Raw genomic sequence first — 27,728 nt, forward strand, 5'->3', positions numbered from 1 at the left:
ACACACGCACACATGTACACACACGTGCACGCATACGCACACACGCGCACATGCACACACACGCACACACACACACACCCCGTGAGGTGTGATCACAAGACATACTCCATTTCAGTTTTCAAGCTGAGGAAAAATATGTTCCTTAGAATGAATGAAACTTGGGAAATATGAAACTAGCAGTGATGAAGAAGGAGCCCAGCCCAGCAAACAATGGGGAGAGAGAACCTCTGGACACGGGGTCAGGGGTGGTGGATCGGTGCGAGCGCCATTTGGGTGTTCACTGTGCGCTGGGCATGCCATTCAGTGTGTTTTTATGCATCATTGTGTCCGGTGGGCCCAACACTGAGTTGAGGCAGATGGTTTTATCCTCATTTTACAGATGAGGAAATTGATCTCAGAGATGTTAAGTAACAGGCCAAAGGCACAAAGGAGCAGGTGACAGAGCCCAGATACGAACCTAGATGTGTCTGACTCCAATATCCTTTAGATCCCCACCACACCAGTTTCCATGCTGGTCTTACGGCACTTGGGTTCTGAGAGCAATTACACTTGAAGTTGGTCCGGTCCCAAGTATTCCTGAAGGGGGTTACTTCAGAATTTTATGGAGTGAAAAAGGATTGTCTACAGTGACTCACAATGTACGGCATGAGAACTACACACTAGTGATGAAATGGTGAGATGAGCCTGTGTAAGTGTATGCATATACACACCTACCAGTTGGGAATATAGAGAGTTGAATAGGATGCTCTGGCTCTTTATAGGAAGACAATACCCAGGCTTCTCAGGACCCTACATTGCACAATGGTTATTTGAGTCTATATTACTAGACTCATGTTATCAAATGTCCTCAATGACTATAGGAACCCAGGATTTCACTTATTTGGCAGTTTCAGGCCTGCTGCAAGCTACAGACTCATGATTGTCTGGCTCTACTCACCGAAAGCCATGATCAAGACCATCGAAAACAGCTCAGCTCAAATATAGACAGCAGCTCTCTGACCACTGATAGAGTTAATGAAACTCTTTCTAAGGCATGGATCTCATGTGTGAAATGAAAGTAAGGATTAGTGTTGACATTTTCTTCCTTTATGTATGCCTTATTTTCCATTTTTGTTTCTTTCACAAAAGACTTCATCATGAAAAAGAGGAAGCCCAAACTGAAGTGAGTTAAAACTTTGCCTCCAAGAGGATTGTGGCTTGGCCCTGAGTTGAGGTAAGAGGGGATGGTGCATATGGGGGTTAGGAAGGGACCACATGGAACTACTTCTCTTGATCTCTCTCTCCCTTTAGCTCTCCTTCCCAGGCTTTTCTTTTTTTTTTTTTTTCAGCTGCACCAGGTCTTAGTTGCGGTATATGGCATACTTTAGTTGCAGCATGCAAACTCTTAGTTGTAGCGTGTGAGATCTAGTTCCTTGATTAGGGATCAAATCTGGACCCCCTGCTTTGGGGACATGGAGTCTTAGCCCCTGGACCACAGGGAAGTCCCTCCAGGCTTTCTTTTTCTCTTTTCCTCTTCTGGGAAAGATAAGATGCTGTCCTAAAGACATTGCTTACAGGGATCAACACTTCTAGACCTCAGGCAGCGACGTGGCAACTGACAGAAGAGAGTCTGTCTGGGATGAGAGGGATGAAAGTGACTTGACGCTGGCTCTGGGAAATGAAGGGTGAATAGCTGCTCTGATATTGCTGATGACCCTGACCTGAAAGCCTGCTGACCTCTGCTTTCCTTCCTCTGTCATACCTTTCTCTCATCTGAAAGTGTGCTTTTCTTATGATTTCTTGTCATATCCTAGGAGATCCCCATATATTTAGGCCCCAAATAATCCAATTGATGTTTTCATCCATCTTCCCTCCTCCAACCTCACTTCCTTCTTCCTTGTATTATTATTCCCGTCCATCTTTCCAAGCACCCAAGGCAGGACTGAACTGTAGGCAATGACATAAACTCCTCTCATCAGTCTGTGAGCTTCTGATTCGTGGTGTGGGGACTTAAAATCTCGAGTAAGTTATTTTCCCTCTCCAAGCCTCATGGTGTATAAAATGAGGGTCTTAATAATGCTACTTCATAGTGCTTTTAGAATCAAATGAGATAGCACACATAAAGCTGTTATAGCGTGCCACAAAGCAAGAACTAAATAAATGTGGTTGATTATTGTTTTCTATCCTCTCTGTTTCAGCTTGTCATTTTGTCTCTCTCTTTTATTCCTGAATGGTCTTTCTTCTGTCTCATTCTATTTACATTTTGGCTCCTCTGGACTATCACTTCCTCTTGGCTCATTTTACTTTCCCTGTGTTCATGTAAGATGCACTGAAGTTGGGATGGGGAGGGGACATTGTGTTGTCCACAGCAGAAGGTCTGATGGGAAATTCCCAGAGTCACATATTCATGGGCTGTCAAGCAGGAGTGGTCTCTGTGCCCCTAAACTCTGGCTGGGACGGAGATGAGACATGTTCACTACCCTCTAGCCTGGCCAGGGAAAGGAAGAGAAGGATCTCTGAGAAAGGACTGAGGTGGAAATAAATCTTCAGGACTTACCACTTGCCAATTAAGGACCCTTCCTCTGAACTGGCATGGAGTTTGTGAAGGGGAACAAGTGATCTTTTGAAGGCTTGAACAGTATTGCCTTCTGGGGCCTTCTTCCCTTGTTGGAATTCTGTGATTTCTGGCAGATGAAAGATCAAATCCCATGATGTAGAGCCACTGTGTGTGTTGAAGCAGTTGTGAGAGAGAGCAGAGACACAGCAGGAGATGCACAGCTGTCAGTGACTAGACAGAATCCACTGTCCACTAAGCCTCAGTCATAGCTGGATGTTTTAGGAAGAAATGGTCTCAGGTTAGTATGGCTTCGATACTCTACTCACAATAAAAGGGCTTGAGACCTGTGCAATACGGGGAGGATAGTGGTAGCATTTAGGAAGATAGAAAATAATGGTTTGGCTAGGGGGATATATGCTGAGAGTCCTCTCCTCACCACCCTAATTCCTGTTGCTAGCACAACACCCCAGACACTTTTTGTCACATGGATCTGATCCAGAGTCTTTGTAACCCTTATCATCCAACATTTTCTTTTTCACTTGCTTACTCTGTCTCTCCAGAGAGAGTAACCTACATGTAAGTGAAAGTGTTAGTCGCTCAGTTGTATCTGACTCTTTGCAACCCATGGACTACATAGCCCGCCAAGCTCCTCTGTCCATGGGTTTCTCCAGGCAAGAATATTGGAGTGGGTTGCCATTGCCTTCTCCAGGGGATCTTCCCAACCCAGGGATCAAACCTGGGTCTCCTACATTGCAGGCAGATTCTTTGCCATCTAAGCTAATAGGAAATATGTATGAGGGCAGGGGTATTATCAGTCTGATTCAGATGGATCTCCAGTGCTCAGCACAGTGCCTGGAATACCATCAATGTCGATCAAATATGTTGAATTAATGAATAAGAGCATTCTGTCGTATTCATTGTTTGTTCTCTGTCTCTATTCATTGGACGTCTATTCCTTCATTTTCCTGAGGTTTATACATAAGCACAATGAAGAAGAGTAACAGAAAATCTCCCACAAGGATCGATGAGAAAGATGACATCTGTGTCCCAGACTCCAAGGATCCAGGAGAGCTTCAAAATATGTTGAATGGAGGAGAATACGCGCCTTTTGTATCTCCTCCCATATTAGAGAGCAATTTTATCCAGGTAAATGATAATTAAACCCTGAATTAAGTTCCAATAACCTCAATAATTAATTTTCTCAAAGACAATGAAAAAGGTTGGAAAAATTGTTTTAATATTTTAAAAGGCATTGTGTGATAGAATGAAAGGGGATAGTTTGGGAACTTCAAACAATCTAAATTAATTATAACGTAAAAGGAAAATTCATTTCAAATTTCCTCAACAAACTCTAACCTAGAAATTCTGTCCCAACTCTACTGAAATTATTCTATAATCTTCCCAAAATTATACAAAGAAAGTATAATTATTTTAAAATATTCTACCACAGAGAAGCATTCAGATAACTTCTTTCTTAACTTAGGAGACATTTTAAAGGATAATATCTACGACACAACTAGGGATTAAAATGCATTTTCCTTCTTAGTTTTGAAGGAAACTATGCTTGTTAAATTGTACCAAGGAGAGAAGTTTCCTTCTCCTAAAAATGTACCTACATTAATGAAACTACGCTTCAATGCATTTGGGAGCAGTTCTAAATTTCCTCTAAACATTCAACATTAAACCATTCAGACCGAGGGTTCCATATGGTCCGATGGTTATGATTCAGGCCTTCCACTGCAGGGGCACATTTTTGACCCCCCTGGTCCTGGAAGTTTCGCATGCTCTGAGGTGCCGAAAAAGAAAAGAAAAAAAAAATCCAGACAGAGAAATGGAGAACTGAATTAAATGATGTAGGGCCTACCCTGAAACCTCTTAAGGTGTCACAACCAAGTCGAACACAAAACACACCCATTTAAGCAGCTCCCCAGCTGATTCTACAAAGAAATGACAACATACACATGTCCTCTGCACTGATAGGAGAGCTCTTCACCTCTAAGAAGTCGTAGGGAGGGAGGTGACGCCTCAAAAAATACTAATGTTTAAGTCATACCCCAAAACGCATGTGATGTCATGTTTTGATTTAATTCACCTTCTGTGTGCTTCTTTCCTAATAATCTTTTTATTTTTCTTCTGCACCTTTCTCAAATAAGCATTTTCGAGCTTTAATGAACACTGGGGTGGTGGTGCAGTCAGCTTTCGATAACTTAAATATTTCCCCATGTCATAACTAGATAAGTTACTCCCTTCAACACACACAACCTCTTGTGATTACTATGTCTTTGGCAGCAAGTTATCAAGGACCTGATTCAAGTGTGAGCAAAAAAGAACACTGATTATCTCAAGTAAAGTGGTGGCTCAGATGTAAGGAGTCTGCCTGCAATGCAGGAGACCCAGGTTTGATCCCTGAGTCGGGAAGACCCCCTGGAGAAGGGAATGGCTACCCACTCCAGTATTCTTGCCTGGAGAATCTTATTGGCAGAGGAGCCTGGTGGGCTATTGTCCATGGGGTCACAAAGAGCTGGGCACAACTGAGCGACTAACACAGATACAGATTGAAAGACCCGCAGGGCTGCGACTCATTTGCAGGACCCATCAGGGTCCCAGCTTCTCTCTTTTTGTCCTGTTACCTACAAATTTCTCCCTTCAGGACATCACGTGTGAGCAGGACGTGACAGCTGCCAGCAACAGAAGGGGCATCTCATCTCTGCAACTGTGAGAGCTGAGAACCCTTTCCCAGAGCCACCAGGAGGCTTGGTCCCATGGGACAGGCCTGAGTCACATGCCCCTGCAGAGAGCAATCACTGGCCAGGGGATGCGACCACCATGACTAGTTTGGGTGGATGAGAAGTTCACTCATTAGCTGGGGGCACCATCCCTGAGGGGTGGATCCTGGACAAAACCAGAATTCTATTAATCAGGAAGAATAGGAGCATGGCTTTGGGTAGGTAATCAATAGTGTAGGCTGCAATCTCCTTCTAAATAGATTTGGTTTTCGGTAATTTACTTTTTTGCAGCAGTTAATATGCAGCTGAGAAACCAAGTGTTTTCCCTCTCTGGCTTCCTTCACACCCCTGTCCACCCACTTTCCGGTCTCCTCCTCCTCCAGCCAGCAGAGATTCTCCTGGGTGCCCAGCCAGTCCATGTGCCACGTTGCTCAGGTCTGATTTAGAGGCCCTTCCTCCAGGGACCTTTTCTGACACTATGGCCAGGGTGTACCGAGCTGGCTGATTGGTAAGAGTTCAGAAAGTTTACAAGTCGGTTGTTAAACACAGACATCATTAAGAATTAAATAGCATAACCTTATAAATAAAACTATATTCAAAACAAAGGCAACAAATACTCAAAATTCATCATTCATTCTACTACATTTTACTATTATCTTGGGGTTATGGATACAAGAGTTTGACTTCTGTGAGAACCAATTGGCTGTGTGGAGTACAACATAGAACAGTATATGACTGTAAATTGTTTGCTACAATTTATAATAAACTTATATCTTCTCTGAGAAAGGTAATTACACACGTACCTGCCTTCTTTCCCACTAAGTCAAGTTTTCTGTCATGCACCCCACAGCACAGTACCCTGAACTTGTGCTCAATAACACTTAAGACACTTAGTGACATACTTGTTTAATGTTCATCTTCCCCAGTGGACCACAGAGATCAGGGACCATGTGATATCTCCAAGAAGTCACATAAGCAACAGCATCATGGTTCAGTTCAGTTCAGTTCAGTTGCTCAGTTGTATCTGACTCTTGGCAACCCCATGAATCGCAGCACGCCTGGCCTCCCTGTCCATCACCAACTCCTGGAGTTTTCTCAAACTCAAGTCCACCACTGAGTTGGTGATGCCACCCAACCATCTCATCCTCTGTCGTCCCCTTCTCCTCCCGCCTTCAATCTCTCCCAGCATCTGGATCTTTTCCAATGAGTCAGCTCTTTGCATCAGGTGGTCAAAGTATTGGAGTTTCAGCTTCACCACCAGTCCTTCCAGTGAACACCCAGGACTGATCTCCTCTAGGATGGACTGGTTGGATTCCCTTGCAGTCCAAGGGACTCTCAAGAGTCTTCTCCAACACCACAGTTCAAAAGCATCAGTTCTTCGGCACTCAGCTTTCTTTATAGCATCATAGTTCATCTCTCCTTTCTTCCTACACTGTTTGGGTAAGTGAGGTTGTTGAGGCCACAGACCTTATCAGAACTTCCCTCTTCCTCTTCTCTGCCTCAGGTCAACAGGAGAGGTGAATCCATTTACCTTCATAACCGAGCCAACTGGGTGACCGTAGGCATCTGCTCTTCCAGTCCCACCATCAAGACCCCTAACGTGATGTTGCTGGCTCATCTAACACCCACCGCCCAGAAAGATTCAGAACCCCTATTTAAAAGCCTCCTGACATCTCCTTCTCCAGAAAATCTGGTGCTTACCAGGTGAGTTACAAAGGAAAGAGGTTCACGACCTGTCAGAAAAAGACCCTTTACCCCGGAGGAGATGAGACTAGAAACACAGATGGGAAGTGCTCCACATCTGTTTCCTGCTACAGATGACAGACTCACATCCTTAGAGTCCGGGGAGGCAGTCTGACAACCTGGCAGTCAAAACAAGTGGTTCACCTTTAACTTCTCAAAAATTAACCCTAGGGGACTTCCTCGGTGGTCCAGTGGCTAAGACTCCACACTCCCAATGCAGACACTTGGGTTCAGTCCCTGTTCAGGGAATAAAGGTCCCACATGCTGCAGCTAAGACCTGGCACAACCAAATTAATTAATTAATTATATAAAATGAAGCCTGGCATGCTGCTGTCAATGGGGTCGCGAAGAGTCAGACATGACTGAGCGACTGAACTGAACTGAATGATCAGGAACTTCCTCCCCCACCATCCCAACTTCCATCAGGATTAGTTCTGTTCTTGTCTCAATCCACCAACTTGCTGTAGGACCCACAGCAAACCACTCTCAGTCTCAACCTTGCAGGACTAACTAAATGGGACAACTTCTCCTGAATAAGTAATAAATAGCTGATGTACTAGTTGATAATCTTAGGAGTATGATTCAGGTGAGTTGGTCTTCAGGAGCCTGATTATATGTACGAAAAATCAAGGTTTTTAGCCTCAAAAGCCATGAGCCAGACCTGGGAACATGTGGCCACAAGAAGGTCCTGCCCCATCCCACGCCAGCTCCTCCCCAAACCTGTTTGAGAGACACACCTGGTGTCCTGTCTCGCCCCACAAACATCTACAACAGGAAAGGCCTTGTGACAGTTTCCAATCAGGCCTCCAGATGATATTTGCATTTGTCTGCAGGTTTCTCCCTCTGCAGTTTGTGACTCTCTCTGTACATGATGCCGAGAATATGCGCATCAAAGTAAAGCTGGTGAGTGGCCGAGCCTACTACCTACAGCTCTGCGCCCCTGCATGCAAACAAGACACCCTGTTCTGTCAGTGGGTAGAGCTCATCTCCCTCTTGAATAAGGAGAAAGCCAAAGCTTCCAAAGTGTCGGAAGTCTCCAGCCTCTCAGAAATCACAAACAGCACAGACATCACAGGCTCAGTGGACATCATGGATATAGCAGCTTTCCCCGCCATACAGACCTCACACCTGTCCACATGTTCAAACCCCAACAACGATGTAGAAAGCATCGATTTCTCGGAATTCACAGACATCACCGATGTCACCGACGTCACAGATATTCCAGAAAATGAGGTCACTGAGGCCCCAGATATAAATATTGTCACAGAAGTCACGGAAGTCACAGACATCTGTGAAGTCACAGCAAGCTCAGGGGTCAGAGTGGTGTTTGAAAATGATGACATACTCAAGGCCAAGCAAGAGGAAAAGGTATGTGACATGGAAGACTTTCATTCTCTGATAATTACTCTCTTTCACTCTCTTTGGTGAGCTTCATGACATTGATTATTGAAATAGTATGGAACTTACTCTGATTAACCTAACATTAAGAATGAGATCTGATCCCTGAACCCCTGCATAAAAGAGTTATAAGATGTCCCCTGAAATAGGCAGTGACCATCCATACCATAAAACTTAACCCTGTATCAGGAGGCATGGGAGGATAAAAAGAACTTTGGTATCAGAGTCAGAAATCCTGGGTTGGAATCCTTCCCTGCTGGCTTCGCGTTAGTTTGGCCGAGTCACTGAACATGCATCTCTCAAATGAGAATATTAATATCATGTAAGGGTTATATTAAGGTTTAAATGTGCACAAATGTATGAAGTACACTGAAGGATGGGATGAAATTTCAATCAGTAAAAGTGAGGATGAAAATAAGAAAATAAATTCCCCAAAGAAGTGAGCAGCTTTAGAAATGGCCAGAAAGTAGAAAAACACAGAGCCATATCCAACAATATATCAGTTTGGCTGCAGCATAATATATATGGAAAATATTAAGATATAGGATTGGAAAATTGCTTGCAAATCTTAAATGCCAAAATAAGAAGTGTAGACTCAGTCTTTGAACAAACCTTAGCCACCAAAGCTCTGTGTAAGGGAATGAAGGGGCTGTGTTTTTAAAAGATTATTCTGACGGCAGGACGGATTGTAGGTAAAGAGATTGGTGTGTAGACTGTAGCTGAGAAATCCCCACAGGGCCCAGGACAGAAAAACAACAGAGGGCAAAGATGGACATTTCACAGAAGAGACCACTAGCTACTAAGGTTAGCGGAAAAGCTTAACCTCACTAGTAATAAGAAAATGCAAACAAAAAAATATTTCATCCATAAAGCTGCTAAATAAGAGATCAACACAGTCAGCATTAGTAAAGTTGGGGTCATCTTGGAGTTTCTAAAGATTCATGGCAGGGTGAGAATTAGAACAAACTTTCCTGAAACCATTATGAGTCAAGAACCTAGAAATGTTGACACCCTTTGACTCAGTGATTTCACTTTTAAGAATCTTTCTTAAGGAATTAGTGAAGTCGCTCAGTCGTGCCCAACTCTTTGTGACCCCATGGATTGTAGCCTGCACCAAGCTCCTCCGTCCATGGGATTTTCAAGGCAAGAGTACTGGAGTGGGTTGCCATTTCCTTCTCCAGGGAATCTCCCCTACCCAGGGATTGAACCCGGGCCTCTCACATTGTAAGATTAATCTTAAGGAATTAATCATCAATAAGAATGAGGATCTAGCTATAAAGATGTTAATTGTACCACATCTATACTATGTTTATAAAAATAAAATAATGATAATGAAGAAGTAACCTAAACATCCACCACAGAGGAAGGGCTAAATGAATTTAAACCATAAAGGGCGTGTGCCATGTTTATATCATTCAGGAGCAACCAAAGTGACGGACAAGACTATATCCACTCAGTAAATACTGGTTAAATGAACAAGTACTCTGTAGCTGCTAAAACTGTTGGAGAATTTTTCTTTACTTGGAAAAATGTATATGATGTAAAGCTGAATGAAACATGAACTGGAAGTTACCATCCTTATTACACAAAAATGCAAGTGTATTCATAGATAATAGGAGGGAGAGAAAGTCGTGTTGTTAATAGTTATTTCTGGGCTTCCCTGATAGCTCAGTTGGTAAAGAATCCGCCTGCGATGCAAGAGACTCCAGTCCAATTCTTGGGTTGGGAAGATCCTTTGGAGAAGGGATAGGCTACCCACTCCAGTATTCTTGGGCTTCCCTTGTGGCTCAGCTGGTAAAGAATCTGCCTGCAATGCAGGAAGAATCCGCCTGCAGTGCGGGAAAACTGGGTTCGATCCCTGGGTTGGGAAGATCCCTGGAGAAGGGAAAGGCTACCCACTCCAGTATTCTGGCCTAGAGATTTCCATGGACTGTATACTCCATGGGGTTCCAAAAGTCAGACACGACTGAGCAACTTTCACGTCCTTATTACATAAAAATGCAAGTGTATACACAGACAATAGGAGAGGGGAAAGTCATATTGTTAATAATTTATTCCTAGGTTGTGGTCTTATAAGCAATTGATGTTTTCTTCTTTACAGGTTTCTGAATGTTCTGCTTCTTATAATAAAAATAATTTTTATTTAGAAAAATTCAAGTAGCTTTACAAAGTTTTTAATAACATAGGGAGATTTTTATAATAAATTTTAAAGTGAAAAAAATATGGGCTACAGCACTGCAATACGATCACAAAACAGGCACATTCAAAATAAATAAATGGAGAAAAAGACCAGAATGAAATGTACCCCAGTAGTTATTTCTGGCCTGTGGCATCAAGAAGCAATAATTTTCTCCCTTTCACTGTATATCTTTTAGGATTTTCTAAATAGTCTATGAAATATATATGTTACTTTCATTGTCAGAAAAAATGTTTAATTTTTAAAGAAGATTACTGCATTATTTTCAAAGAACAGTATAGAGGTAGTGGACTAGGTAATGACAAAAGGGGGAAGAAGGTGCAGATGTCAGGGATATTAGACAAAATCTTTCAGACCAGCTGGCCTATGGCTCTGAGGCCTGAGAGAGAGTCTAGGGGAGGCGAGGAGCAGCAGAGCAGTGGTACTAAAAACAGACGCCGGGGCACTAGGAGACCGGCTGAGATACTAGAATACTAAAGTTTAGGTCTTTTGAAAAACAGACTCTTTAGTATTTTTATGAACCTCCAACTCCCGTCACCTATTAGATGCTCTTAAGTCAAGAGCAACTTTGGATGGAGAACAATCGGCAGCAAGACATTTCTAGAAAACCTTCCTTTCCCTGCCAGTTGAGGGAGAGGAAGCCCTGTGACTGAGTCCTAATTTTCCTTCTTGAGGTGCCAGTGGTGTGTGTGACCGTGTGAGGTTTCGAGTGTGCTGTGTCAGGTCCCCACGCCGCCAGCCTCCAGTGCCCACCTAGGCTCCTCTCAACAGCTGTGCAACACCAAGCCTCATCCCTTCATCACCGTGCTTGTGCACTCGAGGGCCCTCAGTAAATATGAATGACATGATTACTGCTTCGTAAATAATCTGTTTCTGTGTGATGCTCTTCTGTTACCTGATTTGCTGCTGCTTGTTATTTTCAAAGGAAAAAATGGAAAACATTCTGAAGTCTGGGTGTTTACGAGATACAAAAAGTAAGAATGAGTTTAGAGAATCCTCAAAACATGTCACCATCTCAAACCTAACACTGACTTTCGAAGGTGAAAGATGTTTTCAAACTACCTTGACTCCAGAAGAAGATGAGACAGACAAATCCAAAGAGATGAGCAACAGACCCTCCGAAATAAGGACAATGGACTCTGAAAGCACAACTCTCAAGGCTGAAGAATCCAGGTATGTGAAGCAGGGAGATGCCAAATGATGCTAAGATATGAAAAACGTAAATAAGTGCATGCTTTAAAGTCCCTGCAGGACTTCCCTGGGAGTCTGTTGGTTAACACTATACCCTTCCAATCTAGGGGGCTTGGGTTGAATCCCTGGTTAGGGAAATAAGATCCCACATGCTGTGTGGTTAGACCAAAAATAAAGGAAAAGTAAATAAAGTCCCTGCAACTCAGGCATTTGTCATGGAAGATTCTCAGACATACGAATGACGTATGAATGATGACATAATCTCAGACATATGAATGATAACATAATCAACTCAATAATCCACATTTGGTTTAACCTTGTCTAATTTTTATTTTCACACCAACTTTTTACACCATTCAGTTGGCATTCTGAGCTATCTGCCTGGTATAGATGGTGTGTGCTGAAGGAAATAAAATGGAATCATGGTGTCCACACTTTGGAGTTAGGGCCATTGATTATCTGGAGTAATTATGGGTACTTTTATCTTTACACTTCTATTTTCTTCTTTACATGTCCCTTACACTTTTCTACACTTCCAATGAATAACTGAATAATCTGAAAAAATATTTTTATAATTATAAATTACAAGATGAATGTGAGAGACACTGTGGTATTATAAAAATAAAAGTTAATATGTTTATTCTGGAGTAACAGCTATCAAGAAACCAGAGAAAATCATAGAGATCTAAATGCTATGTTAGCAAGAATGAAAATCAGGAATGTAATGAACTATGTCTAAGTTATTTTTAAATATAAAAAGGAACAGGGGAAAACAGGGAAACAAACTTTTTAAAGGTATGAGTCATTCATTCATTCAATAATATTTACTGACCATCTTCTATGTGCTGGAGACTGGGCATACATCAGTGAAAATAAGTCATGCAGAGTTTCATTCTAGTGAAGGGTATAGATAATAATCAAATAGAGTGTATTATGCCAGCTGGAATGTGCTGTGAGAAAACAAAAAGTAACAAGCATCTGAGGAGGGAGTAGGTCTATTTTATATAAGTGGTCAGGGACTGCTTCTCTGAGGAAGGGCAGAGATCTGAAGAAACGGTGGAGCACTGGTGGAATGGAGTTTCAAGATGACTGACTGTGTAACAGTTATAAGAGGGCCATGTTAGGTGTTCAGTAAATGGTCAAGATTGTCACTATTAATTCATTTCCAACACCAAGGATAAGAGAAAGTTACCTGTTCTGTCAGGAAAAAAATCTTAATCGACTGAGGAGTAATCGTTCAAAACTCTCTTTTTCACCTCCTTTCCCAGCTAAGTAGGGATCCAGGGAAGCAAAGGAATATGGATGATCCTTAGAAGATTCACAAACCTTGAAGTCAGAGTAACATTTTTTTACTCTTTAGCTCCTGGGCAGCCACGTTTCTCACAGTTCTAGAGCCTCTACATCCAAGTGTCAATACACTCCAGGTGTTGCTGGATCTCGATTATGATTTCAATGGTCAATTTCAATTCAATTTCAATATGATTTCAATTTCAATTTCAAATTTTGATTTTGGTGGTCTGCTTAAGCAAAGCGTTGTGTCCTAGCAAGGGTTTCTATATCAGTGGTTCTTAATGTGTGGCTGGTAAATTCTTGAGATGGGCTCATCATTTTGTGTTGTAATAAGCCTCCAAGTAGTTCTAGTATACAACCATGTTTGAGGACTGTTGCCTTATGAGAAGCCAGTCCTAGAAACACAGTCGGATTGAGCAAGGAGTCCTCTCTTGTGAGCGCTTCTTCTAAGGCCCAAGAACCAAAATGAGGGTTTCTCTTCATAGCCATAGGAAGAACTATCAGTTCAAATTCAAGGAAGTCCACTTCAGAAAATTTTCCTATATGACCAGATGTTCTGAAATTTGCATTAAAAAGTATATTTAAAATCAATTCACTGTATTTTCTTCTCTGATCGCCACAGCTGCTGCTCCTGCTGCTAAGTCGCTTCAGTTGTGTCCGACTCTGTGTGATCCCAGAGATGGCAGCCCACCAGGCTCCCCGATCCCTGGGATTCTCCAGGCAAGAACACTGGAGTGGGTTGCCATTTCCTTCTCCAATGCATGAAAATGAAAAGTGAAAGTGAAGTCGCTCAGTCGTGTCCGACTCAGCGACCCCATGGAATGCAGCCTACCAGGCTCCTCCGTCCATGGGATTTTCCAGGCAAGAGTACTGGAGTGGGGTGCCATTGCCTTCTCCAATTGCCACAGCTAGGCCTTCCAAAATTATGTTGAATTAAAGTGGTGAGAGTGGACATACTTGTCTTGTTTCCTGATCTTAAAAGAAATGCTTCCAGCTTTTCACCACTGAGGGTAATGTTAATTGTGGGTTTTTCATTCTTTGTTGTTCAGTTACTCAGTTGTGTTCAACTTTTTGGGACCCCATGGACTGCAGCATACCAGGCTTCCCTGTCCATCACCATCTCCTGGAGCTTGCTCCAATTCATGTCCATTGAGTCGGTGATGCCATCCAACCATCTCGCCCTCTGTCGTCCTCTTCTCGTGCCTTCCCAGCCTCAGGGTCTTTTCTAATGAGTCAGCTCGTCGCATCAGGTGCCCAAAGTATTGGAACTTCAGCATCAGTCCTTCCAATGAATATTTAAGATTGATTTCCTTTAGGATTGACTGGTTTAATCTCCTTGCAGTCTTAGCCTTTATTCAGTTCAGTTCAGTTCAGTCGCTAGTTGTATCTGACTCTTTGCCACCCCATGGACTGCAGCAAAGCCTGGCCTCCCTGTCCATCGCCAACTCCCGGAGTTTACTCAACTCATGTCCATTGAGTTGGTGATTCCATCCAACCATCTCATCCTCTGTCATCCCCTTCTCCTCCCGCCTTCAATCTTTCCTAGCATCTGGGTCTTTTCCAGTGAGTCAGTTCTTCGCATCAGGTGGCCAAACTGTTGAAGTTTCAGCTTCAACATCAGTCCTTCAATGAACATTCAGGACTGATTTCTTTTAGGATGGACTGGTTGGATCTTGCAGTCCAAGGGACTCTCAAGAGTCTTATCCAACACCACAATTCAAAAGCATAAATTCTTCAGCGCTCAGCTTTCTTTATAGTCCAACAGTCACATCCATGCATGACTACTGGAAAAACCATAGCCTTGACTAGACGGACCTTTGTTGGCAAAGTAATGGTCTTTATTCAGTTGAGGTAAATTCCCTCTATGCCCAGCTCCTGGAGTTTTATCATAACTGAGTGTTGAGTTTTGTCAAAAATTTTCTGCATCTACTGAGATGATCATATGGTTTTTATTCTTCAATCTGTTGATGTGGTATATCACACTGAATATTGGGAAAATCCTTGCATCCCTGGGATAAATCCCACTTAACTGTGGTTAATGATCCTTTTAATGCACTGTTAGGTTTGGTTGGCTAGTATTTTGTTGAGGGTTTCTGTGTCTATGTTCATCAGTGATATTAGCCTGTAATTTTCTCTCTTTTTTGTGGTATCTTTGTCTGATTTCGGTATCAGGGTGTTGCTGCTGCTGCTGCTGCTGAGTCGCTTCAGTCGTGTCCGACTCTGTGCGACCCCATAGACTGCAGCCCACCAGGCTCCCCCGTCCCTGGGATTCTCCAGGCAAGAACACTAGAGTGGGTTGCCATTTCCTTCTCCAATGCATGAAAGTGAAAAGTGAAAATGAAGTCGTGTCTGACTCTTTGCGACACCATGGACTGCAGCCTACCAGGCTCCTCCATCCATGGGATTTTCCAGGCAAGAGTACTGGAGTGGGGTGCCATTGCCTTCTCCAATCAGGGTGTTGGTGGACCTCATAAAATGAGTTTGAGGGTATTCTTCTAAAATTTTTTGCAATAGCTTCAGAAGCATAGGTGTTAGCTCTTCTGTAAATGTTTAATAGAATTAATCTGTGAGGCCATCTGGTCCCAGACTTTTGTTTGTTGGGCGTTTTCTAATCACAGATTCAATTTCAGCACTTGTGTTTGGTCTGCTTATATTTTCTATTTCTTTCTAGTTCAGTCCTGGGAAATTGTACCTTTCCAAGAATTTGTCCATTTCTTCTAGGTTGTCCATTTTTTGGCATGCTTCTAGTAGTCTCTTATGATCTTCTGTATTTCCGTGAGGTCAGCTTTAACTTATTTTTTTCATTTCTAATTTTATTGATTTGAGCTCTCTCACTTTTTTTCTTGAGTCTGGCTAAAGGTTTATCAATTATGTTTATCCTTTCAAGGAACCAGCTTTTAGCTTCATTGATCTTTTATTTTGTTTTCTTCATCTCTCATTTATTTCTGCTCAGATCTTTATGATTTCTTTCCTTCTACTAACTTTTGATTTTGTTTGTTCTTCCTCTAGCTGCTTTAGGTATAAGGTTAGGTTTGTTCATTTGAAGTTTTTGTTGTTTCTCGAGGTATGATTGTATTTCTATGAACTTTCCTGTTAGAATTGCTTTTGTTGCACCCTATAGATTTTGGGTCATCATATTTTTGTTTTTATTTATCTCTAGGCATTTTAAAAATTTCCTCTGATTTCTTCAGCAATCCATTATTTGTTTAGTAGCATATTGTTCAGTTTCCACATATTTGCATTTTTTGTAGGTTTTTTTTTTTTTGTAATTTCTAAGCTCATAGCACTGTAATCCAAACAAAAATACTTGAGATGATTTCAATTTTCTTGGCTTCTCTGGTAGCTCAAGTGGTAAAGATTCCGCTTGCATGGAAGCATATACATTACCGTCTGTAAAAGAGATAGCTGGTGGGAATTTGGTATATGACTCAGGGAACTCAAACCAGGGCTCTGGTTTGACAACCTAGAGCGGTGAGAGGTGGGAGGTGGGAGGGAGTTTTAAGAGAGAGGAAACATATGTATACCTATGGCTGATTCATGTTGATATATGGCAAAATCCAAGACTATTGTAAAGCAATTATCCTTCAATTAAAAATAAATAAAATTAAAAAGTAATCATCAGTCAGAAGGAGTGAGGGAAAGACAAAGAATGTAAGAAACAAAGGTATAGAAGCAGGTGCCACTCAACAGGAAATGTACTTTCTGCTATGTACAAGTATGACTTTCAGAGAAAAGCATACGATTTCTAAAAAACAAATGAGATAAAAATGAATCCATCCAGTCTAGCAATTTTTCCCAAACAGTAATTAATCAGGTGTGATCATTCTGACATCTTCCTCTGCTTTATTTCATTCAATATGTCTCAAATTCTGTCCTGCCCCCTGTCTAAGCTTTCAGAAACACACAATTTCAAAATCTTAACAAGGTGAACTGTTTAAATCATTTCAACTTCTTCTTTCCTCACCCTTTTGCAAATAATGGATGCCCTGAAGCACTGGATTAACTTTAGTACCTTAAAAAAACTTTAAAAAATAATAAACATTTTTAAGATATAGTTTTAGATTTACAGAATAATCGAGCACGTGGTACATACAACCCGACACCCAGACCACTGCCGCCTCCTTGCCCTCCCTCATCCCATCCCTCATCCTGTTTGCCCTGTTAGTAACACTTGCATAGTGTGGTACCTTTGTTAACAGTTAATGAACAGAACATATATTATTATTAACTATAGTCCCTAGTTTAAGGTTCACTCTCTGTCTTGTACAGTTTTATGGGTTTTGACATATGCACACTGACTATGTATCCACTGTTACATACAGAAAAGCCTCACCTCCCTAAAAATTCTCTGAGCATTAGGCTGCTCGTAACATTTTAAAATGTTAAAAATTGTAAGGATGACTTGTTTCTAGGTTGAAGTGATCTGCAAGTGTGAATTTTTTTACTCTCACTGTTATGATCAGTATTAGAAATGAGAAAAATGAATGCCTATATAAATAGCAAAAATCTTAGGATTTTAAAGATTACGAAGGATCTTAGTCAGCAAATCCCAAAATCTTCCAGGCTCTGCCCTTTAGTCTCTCAGCTTCCTGTATCATTTATCTGCTGACTCTGCTGTAAAGAAAGAAAGAAATAGATTTAAAAAACAAAGCAAAAAATGAATTTTGGTTCTAACTAATCCTCTTAAGTCCAATGTAATCAAGCATAGATTATATTTTATTGCCTATTTACATCAGGAACATAATGACTAGCTAGAGCCTAATTTGAGAATGTTCATTATAATTGAAAGACATAATAAAATCAAAGAACAGAATGGGATTCACTGATACTTAGTCCTGGGATATTTGTAGGATTAAGTCAGGATACTGTGAGAGTGATAAATGAATTCTAGTGTATATTTTTCTTCTCCAAGACCATGGATTTCAGTGACACCTTTCTAACCGTGTACTTTGAAACAATGAAAAAAAAAAATTAAACAATGACCTTGTTGAGTATTTTGCCCTCAAATTCATTGGCCTTTAAAATGTAAATTGAACAATTTAAATCTAGATGAGTGAAATACTATGGAAAGTTCTATAATGTCACTTTGGGTACTTTAGAAATGAAGGATTTACTTTATGGAGCATATATATTCCTTTTCATACCTTGGCAATAGTGTTACTGTGACTCTTCCCTTTGTTTTAAAGAGGATAATGGCAAGCTTCATTTTAGTTTGTGCCTCCTCTTTTAAAGCACACTTATTTGATACCTCTCAGTCTATTGAAAACTTTTATCATTAAACTCAACCTTATTTAAATCACCAGACCCATTTGGTAAAGGTTATAAGTATTTGCAAACTTCTCAGAAAATTACTACTTTAACCTTTACATTTGAAAGATTCACTAAAGAATTTGAACTGCATGAATTTGCCAGATCCTCTAAATGGATCAGAATTATTTCTCTGTATTTTATCTGAGAAGATATTATATAAGGATAATTATCCTTCCTATAACCTCTTACTCAAACAGCAAAACTTCCAAAATAGCTATTACAGTATAGCCAAGAAACAAAGATTTGGTGAAAATTAACTGACTTAAGTTGATATTTTAGCATTCAGTAGGTTAAGGAAATAAGTATTTTAATTACTGATTTTAATTTTAAAAGTCAGACATACAGGGACTTGCCAGGTGGTCCAGTGGTTAAGATTCCATGCTGCCAATACAGGAGGTTGGATACCTGGTCTGGGAACTAAGATCCCACAGGCCATGTAGCATGGTCAAAAAATTAAAAAATTTAAAAAAGGTATCAGGCATGCAGAAAATAGCCTTTATCCAAAGATATCTCTGAAAGTAAAATAGTCCAAAAAACTGACAGCTAGTCCCCTACTTTATATCCACTAAGCTGTAAGAAATTCTAATAACTTGGATGAATGATTGAGGTTATTCACCTAGAAGATTCCCATCAAGGCCACCAAGATTGTGATGAACAGCTAGCAGAGGTGGGCAACTGCAAACCCTGGCACCCATCCATTCCAGAATATACCCCACATGTCTACAAGAGCATATATTCCCAATGCAACTGACTCCATTTACAGAAACCCCTGAACAGCAGCAGTTAGCTTCTTTCAGTCTCAACCCCAAATGAGTTTTTAGGGTCTGGAGATGTAGCATGATAGGGATCCTTACAGCTTCATTGAGTGACAGGTGATAGCCATAATAAAAATAGATTATATGTAATTACATACAACTCATTTTTATGGCTTTTATAGGTTGGACAGCTTGCATGTTACATAAATTTAGGTAATTTTACTCTAAGATGTATTATAATGGATAATACCCTTGGCTGGGGCTTCCCACATGGCACTAGTGGTAAAGAACCCACTTGCCATTGCAGGAGATATAAGAATCGTGGGTCAGTCCCTGAGTTGGGAAGATCCCCTGGAGGAGGGCATGACAACCCTCTCCAGTATTCTTACCTGCAAAATCCCACGGACAGAGGAGCCTGGTGAGCTACAGTTCACAGGGTCGCATAGAGTTGGACATACTGAAACAACTTAGCAGGCACATGTGCACCCTTGGCTTACTAAATATATGTTATTACTACATTGGAAAATACTCTGATGCTGGGAGGGATTGGGGGCAGGAGGAGAAGGGGACGACAGAGGATGAGATGGCTGGATGGCATCACTGATTCGATGGACGTGAGTCTAAGTGAACTCTGGGAGTTGGTGATGGACAGGGAGGCCTGGCGTACTGCGATTCATGGGGTCGCAAAGAGTCGGACACAACTGAGCGACTGAACTGAACTGAACTGAAGTACTTAGAGAATGGTTGTTTTCTCATACCTAGTAATTCTTTTCTAAATATTTGCGGTTATACTGGCCAAACTTTGAAATGTGCTATTTATTTTTACAGGAGCAGGAGAACTGATTCAGACACTTCAGGTATGGACCAAATCCCACCATATTTCTCTGTGATCCCTGGTATCAAGCAGTCACCTCAGGGCCCTAGAACAGAGTAGCTAAGAACAAAGGAATCGAGCCAAACATTTTGAGGCATTCCTTTTCCTGTCTTTGCTTCCTTTTGAGAGTCTGTCCTACAGAAACTGCCTCAAAGACTACATTCATGCTATCTTTCAAGCAGTAGGCAACAATTTGCTCTTTTCTGTGCTGATAGAGTTCCCTAGTTCCCAGGATCTCTAACTCGCAGGGCAGGAACCACTCCCAAGCTATTTCTGCAAGCGGAATCAAACATGATATGGCCTGTTACTCCTGCTGCTTTGGAAGGGCAGTGATCACAACTCAATCTCTTGGTGAATCTAAAATCTGCTAGCCCCTCTTTTCTTCCTGCTTGTGTCTTCGTCTTCTGCTTTGCTGTCAGGTGATAGAATTAACGTTTTCTTCTGGCAGCTTTTTCTTCACATATTCCCACATCTCGGGATCATTAACTGGTAACAACTGTTTGAAGTAAAGGCTGTCATGTAAACACTAGTGGAGAGTTCTTCCCTTGCTTGCTGCTGCCCCACTTCTGAGTGACTGTCTAACCTCTGGGGAGGAGAAGAGACCTCTGCTCCAGTCATGCACATAAAAGAACATCATGGAAGGAACACAAAAAATCACATTTCACTGAACTTAAAAAGGAGGGAGAAAAATACCAGAAATACTTGAAGGTGTTTTTTTGTCACATTTGCAGGAGTCCTACAAAAGAAAAGAAAAGAAAATGATTGGTGGGGAGAACTAAATGGGAAAGGGGATCAATCTGTATTTTTGGGGGGAGCACATGCAGAAATATATAAAATTGTACACATGAAATTTATATAATGTTAAGTAAGTAAATATTAGCTCGAAGTTTTTTTTAAGCCAGTGATTATAGAAAAGCTGTTTATACAAATGGGATTCATCTTTGGGCCTTCCCACTGGACTCTACTATCCAAAAGTACCAGAGGAGCTTCACTATAATGTGTTTTTACCTATATTCTAATCTATAGAACTGAACCTGAAAACAAATGCTATTATAGTTTATAAGAAAAATATAAAATTTCCCTCACAGTATACAGAATTTTCATCTATCAATTTATCCCAAATTTTATTTCAAAAAGAAATCAAATCCGTAAAAATTCCCAAGATATGCTATTATAGGCAAATATTTTCCTCTTATTTTCTAAAGGCAATATTAAATCTAGCAAAAGCCTTATAACTTAATACATAATTAGTAGCTGAGCATATAATTAGTACATTCTTCATACATTCTGAAGTACTCCTTATTTAAGCCATGGAAATTTAAAATTAATATAGGACATTGATACTTTCATTTTCATCTTATATGTGACTGATTCACCTGCCTCCTGGCACAAACTCAATTTTGTTCAACTGAACAAACATTCAGTGCCCATCTATAATATATGAAGCACTGAGACAGACTCTGGGAGAGATTAAAAATAAATAACAGGACATATAAATGGCCTCAAGACAAGTGCACAAATAATGTAAGTCGGAACGTTACAGGCCCTCTAAGAGAAAAGTAGAGAACATACTTTTTGCTCAAAAGAGAAAATCATGAAGGAGTCTATGAATATGACAATTTTTGTGTTAGGAAAGCAGAAACAAGAATATCCGACTCTGTGCGACCCCGTGGACTATACAGTCCATGGAATTCTCCAGGCCAGAATACTGGAGTGAGTAGCCTTTCCCTTCTCTAACCAGATCTTCCCAACCCAGGAATCAAACCGGGGTCTCCTGCATTGCAGGCAGATTCTTTACCAACTGAGCTACTAGGGAAGCCCGATATAAGCAACAGGGTGGGCAAAATCACAGGGCTGGGACAGTGCTGGGCATATTCAGTTTAGGAGCAGTGAGAGCAAGGCAGGAGCCAGTCTGGAGGAGTCTTAATCCACACTAAGGAGTTTGAATAGTACTGCTTGGTAGGTAAGGAGGATCCACTGAAACGCCAGAGAAATGAAAAAATTAATATTACATTTTAGGTAGATTACTCTGACTGCAGTCCATAAGAGAAGCTGAAGCAGGTTAGAGGCAGAACGTCATTATAATAGTCTGGGGGAAAGATACCCAAGTCTTGACCAGGTAAGAAGCAGTGAGATGGAAAAAGACCTGAACACACAGTCAACAAGCTTTAACGCCTATCTACTTGTGAAAACAAGAGAGAAAAGGGAAGTAGAGGCAACATGACTAGGAGGTACTGAGTCCGTGAAACAAGCTGGGAAAGGAAGACAATCTGGAAGGGAAAGGTGAAGAAATAAGCTGTGAAACACTTGAGCGTAGAACTGAAAGCCCTAGATTTTGGTTCCGTTTGGCCTGTTTCACAAATGTGTCATTTAATCTCTCTGGGGCTCAGTTTCCTCAGCTGTCAAATGTGAGTGCATATGGGTCGGGGAATGAAGCCGTGACTGGCTGTCTCAGGGCCCTTTCTGCTGCTGTGGTTTGTTAGCTCGTGTTTGTGGTCCTGGTGGCCCATCTATGTAAATTTTAGCAGGCAGCTTGACATGGGGCTCTGGAAATGAGGAGTTGAGGAAAGATACAGCAAACATGCAGCAAAATTCCACCCCGAGCTGTTAAATCATGAAGCTGGTACAATATACAAATTTGGCATGCAGTTTTCACCAAGTATTAATTATTTTCCCTGTTTGTTTTCTTTCCTGTACTGTCTCATTCTTTCCACTTTCCTTTCCTTTATCCTCTCATTTTTCCTTACTTAGGCTTGTACAGTTTTTCAATTTTCCCTCTGATTTGCATTTCTTTCCCCCTTGCCACACTCCTCTGAATCACTTTTTTCCCCTTTCACATTCCCTTACTCACACTTAACACTCTTCACCCCAAGGAAGCAAAGATTAGTAACCTTGTCATATTGAATTTAGACTGAATGTAGACTGAAAGTAAGTTTGTAAATCTGATTTCTATTTTAGGCAGAAGCCAGAATAATAACTGTTCCCACAAGAGTAAATCAAATCACTGTTTCTATTAACTTCATCAGATTCACATTCAACAACTCTAGGTCAAGGCTAGTTGGGGACAGCAGTCTCCAATTCTTTCTAACCTCTAAGCAGTTTGGAAGAATTACACTTTTCCTCCTTTTTGAGTAGGGTTTCAGGAAAAGCAGCACTTCACATGTACTGTTTTTATGAAAAGTCTACAAGGTAGGGCCCAGGCTAAACCCATATCTTTGGATCTGGGTCCATCTCTCTCCTTTCTTGACTTTCCATTTCTTACCTTTCTAAGCTTTATTCTCTTTAATTTTGCTGATTTTCTTTACAATGACCCCCAACAGCAGGCTTATCTATGATCCCCTGGCATTTTTCCAAGATGGAAAGAAATGAGACAAAAGACAGAGATTAAGAAAAGAAGAGAGAGGGAAATCATTTTTGAAACACTGGGCATGTCCTCCCCTCCCCCACCCATCTATCTTTTCCATTTTCTCCTTAATTATGGCAAATCAAACCCCTGGAATTGTAATAAGTAATGGGAGAATTCTAAAAGGGAAACTGAAATTTAATAATGGGCTCCATTGGAAAGAATAAAGACAAGTTTGATGAGGTTAGAAAATCATTTGAATTTAAGACTCAAGTTCTCTCTCTTTCTGTTACTTTCTTCTCTCTGGTTTTTGGCCTTTTTCTTTCTTTCTCATTTCCTCTTTCTAGGGATCTCACTTCCACTTTGCTGGACTATTTTCTGGCTCTCTACTCTCCTGTCAAATCCTCTCTAAATTCCTCAATCTCGTGCCTCATCTGTCCTCCCTTTCTCAGGGGAATGGATGTGAGGAAAGGAAAGTAAAACAGGAAAAGGCCAATGGAAAAAACATATAAGACAACTTAAAGGTAATTTTTGCACTTATAAGTCTCTATAGATGCAAATGACAGACACGACACGTTCACAAAAAGTTGTCAGTAAATGGAATCTTTTAACAGTGAATCATATTACTTCTACTATAGTAATAATAGGGGTGGAGTTGGAATGTTGAGGGTTTTGTTGTGGTTTCTGCTCTAGAATCCACCAGGGGTCAAAATGTAACATCAGTAGGGCGAGAGGGCGCTTCAGGTGAGGCACGGAAGAGAATTGCTCGCTGCTGCTCCTAACAATGATTCCTTTCATTCTCATTGCTACTCTTCCTCTCTGCTCCCTTATCGTACTCTTTCCCAACCTGCTTTCTCAGATTAATCAACACAGCCAAAGCCTCTTACTTTCACACCAAAAATTAGACAAATACTTATAAAGTCCCTAGAGGGCTGTCATGTACAACTGCAGAGATTGTACACTGCCCAGAGCTGGGGGGCCCCATTCACAAGGTAGTCTCTGTGCAATGAATAACTTGCCCAGCTGTGTGTGGTGGCCAACAGCGTACTAAGTTTCTCTGAGACATGCTTTACAGTGAGCTATTTATGAATGAAACTTCTCTCATTTGCCTCTCCTAATATAACTAATGCTGTGTGTGTGTGAGAGAGAGACTGCATATGCACACACATACATTTAAGGCTAAATTCACACAAGTAAAAAGACAGTTGGTGAAGCAGAGGCGACTCCAGCAAGAAGCACATGCCCATCTTATTAGGGTTCTGCTGATGGAATAGAGGCGCCTCCCCTTTTTTTCCACCTTTCTGTCACTCCGCCAACTAAAGTCAGCTTAGCACTTGAGCACTCAGTTTATTAACAGGGCCTCACCCAGATGTACACCATCGGCCAGACGCACCAGAGAAAAACAAATGTGGCCGAAAAATATCAAATGTTCACACACATTAATCCCCTGGCCTCCACATACACTCCTCATTCTGTGTTGTGTTTTGTCACTTTTTTCCCCCATTAAGCATGCTCTCAATAAAATGTTCTCTGGTGCTAGACTGTGAAGGATGGCACTCAGAGTGACATGCTGGTTCCTACGCCCACCTAGGGAGAGCTCCAAGCCTGGCTATTTCTCAATATAGCCTTTAGAAGGGGAAATTCCTTTTAAAAGTGAACCCAATATACTACAGCAATTTCATCCTTTGACTGATATATTCTATAACAAGAAATTTCAAATACTGTGGTCTCATTAAGAGAGAGCTACAAATGCAAAGAAGGGCAAAAATAATGGTATATATAACATATTTAGACCTTGACTTTGGAAAAGTGGCTCCCAAATATTTAAATTGTGAATTACTAATATATGAGGAAAGGTAGATTTTTTTAACATGGTGAAAAAAGTTTGCTACTAATAAAGACTTCATATTGATATTATTACAACTGAAATCATGTGAAAGTTACTAGGCCCCTTATTTACAATAAGCATAAACTATGTGTGTGTAAATCTCACATACATTTGACTAATTTCAAGACTCAGTTTAGCACAAATCAAGAACTTGCAAATAATTCAATGACAATGTCTACAAACTCTAAAGAATAAAAGTCCATAATTTTAATCTTGACTTCTTGATTTACTAGGTAACTGCATGGTAGAAGTAATTTTTAAAAACAAAACTTTTAAGAAATTCCTTTAACACTATATCAACTTCTAGATTTAAAAAATTATAACTTACCTGTCCAAAGGATATTTACTATTTTATTAAGAAGAAATACTGTATTATAAATGTAATTTTACTTATTTCAATCACTTATTTTACTCATATCTAGTTATTTTAAGTTTTACATATAACAGTAATAACTTTAAAAGATTCTGTATTTCAGACTTTCGAATTAACTGAACTAACTCCATCTTTTTTCTTGACCAGATAAATGTAAACTACTAAATTAAAAGCAAGCACAGCTCAAGAAATAACAATGGAAGGAAGGGGAGACAAAGCAGCATCTTTCATGTGGCAGAAATAAAGACTACTACTAATCATTAAGCATTTGATCCATGTCAGTCTTTCTTAAATCTTAATGATTGTTAATTGTGGATATTGATTTTAAAGTGAGTAGAGAACTGTATACTTCATAAACTCCATTTTTATCTGTAGGGCTTCTTTTCTGTGGGACTGTTGAATGAATATGTTGTTCTCTTTGGTTTTACTTTTATCATTTGGACATTAGCCCACCGCTGTGTGGTCTCTAACACGGGGTGCCCCAGGGTCCTCAAAGCCAGGACCATATTATTTCCATCTTGTGTTTCAGTGAGCACCTGGCCTAAGAGGCAGTACTTATGGAATCAACAACTGCCATTTTCAAACAAGTTTTTAAAATTCTCTAACTTTTAAAGATAAAGGAAATACAGACAGTCCCCATCCAAAGAATCGTTTGGATTTTTTTTTTAAATTACTTATTTGGCTGTATCGGGTCTTGGTTGCAGCGCATGGACCCTCTAGTTGTGTCCTGTGGGCTCAATAGCCACAAATAGGCTCTTATTTCCCCCACCAGGGATCAAACTCACATTCCCTGCATTGTAAGGCAGATTTTTAACCACTGGACCACCAGGGAAGTCCCTGTTTAGATTTTTAAAAGCCACCACTTACCTATTTTCAAAACTTTGCCAGTCATTCTACCATATGCTTTGCATAGATCCTCAGTCTTCACAGTAATCTGAGGGGTATGATTACTTTCCTGTTTTGCAGACAGATGGTGAAAGTGAAGCTTGGACAATTAAGTTACTTGTTCGAAATCATACAGCTAAAAACATATGTGTGTGTGTGTATATATATATTTTTTAATTTTATACAAATAGTACTGGTATTTCCTACCAGTGACCTGAGTTGCAATAACAAATATGTCTCCCCTCTATCTTCCATTTCATGTCCCACAGACAACGCTTTAGAACTGCATGGTCCAATATGGTAGCAAATGGGCATGTATGGCTCTACTGAGCACTTGAAATGTGGCTAGTGCAACTGAGAAACTGAATTTTAAATTCCTTTTCATTTTAATTAAAAAAAAATGAAGCAGTGTAGCATGATTCTTCATTAAACATAAATATTGTTATGTTTTTTCACTTCAACTCTTGGAAACTTAGCATCTGTACTGTGATCAAGTGTAAAATATGCAATTGATTTTTACACCTTAGTATGAAAAAGAATGTAAAATATCCCAGTAATTATTATATAGATTGTATATTTAAATTATAATATTTTAACTACATTGGGTTAAAATTTAGAAATTAATTTCATGTGTTTCTTTTTACTTTTTAATTGGCTACTAAACAGTGTTTCACAAAATTATATATGTGGCTCATTTTATATTTCTATTGGACAGTGCTATAGAGGAAAACCCTCTACCCAGCCCCCTTGGCTCACAGCCCAGGAGATTCTTCCCTTCTTTCCTTGCTGTTCCAAAGATGAAAGGGATTCCTTTCCCACTTCTACAATCAGAGATGAAATAGGGAGCAACCAAGAGAAGATTAATATTAGGGTCATTTTTAAGATATGAATATATGTACACTAAAAGTTTCTAATTTGGAGTTGACTGTCTCATTATAGAAAATGCTTTGTTGAGAGTGATTATCTGGAACAAACTGGTTCTTTAGGAAGAAAGTCACAACTAAGACTGAGTAATATTACCCGGTAACAGAGTCCTTTAAAAGGCAGTACCAGACCACACCAACCGCGGGTGACTATGTGCAACAACTAGATCTTTCATACATCATGGCCCCTGCACAACCACGCTGGAAAACAGGAAATGCCTTCCGAAGTTAAGACATTGTTATCAGATGACCAAATGATCCTACTCTAGGTATTTACTCAAGAAAAATAAAAACAT

General features: G+C 40.4%; 1 protein-coding gene across 1 annotated transcript; it reads left to right on the forward strand.

The window, feature by feature from the left end:
* The first annotated feature begins 3,512 nt into the window (after positions 1 to 3,512).
* Positions 3,513 to 27,664, forward strand: GARIN2 (golgi associated RAB2 interactor family member 2). Its single transcript, XM_069597525.1, has 6 exons — positions 3,513 to 3,682; positions 6,767 to 6,966; positions 7,839 to 8,373; positions 11,526 to 11,773; positions 19,975 to 20,003; positions 27,540 to 27,664. Exons 1-6 carry the CDS (start codon positions 3,524 to 3,526, stop codon positions 27,662 to 27,664), a joined length of 1,296 nt encoding a protein of 431 aa, XP_069453626.1. The 5' UTR covers positions 3,513 to 3,523.
* The last annotated feature ends 64 nt before the right edge of the window (positions 27,665 to 27,728 follow it).

Source organism: Ovis canadensis, chromosome 7, assembly GCF_042477335.2.
Source record: "Ovis canadensis isolate MfBH-ARS-UI-01 breed Bighorn chromosome 7, ARS-UI_OviCan_v2, whole genome shotgun sequence".
Lineage (NCBI taxonomy): Eukaryota > Metazoa > Chordata > Mammalia > Artiodactyla > Bovidae > Ovis > Ovis canadensis.

What these genes read in the sequence shown, in the direction of transcription:
- GARIN2 (XM_069597525.1), top strand. Translation starts at nt 3,524, where the DNA reads ATGAAGAAGAGTAACAGAAAATCTCCCACAAGGATCGATGAGAAAGAT. An exon ending in AGGCCAAGCAAGAGGAAAAG is followed by an intron (nt 8,374 to 11,525) that starts GTATGTGACATG and finishes TTATTTTCAAAG; the next exon opens with GAAAAAATGGAAAACATTCT. An exon ending in AACTGATTCAGACACTTCAG is followed by an intron (nt 20,004 to 27,539) that starts GTATGGACCAAA and finishes ACCCGGTAACAG; the next exon opens with AGTCCTTTAAAAGGCAGTAC.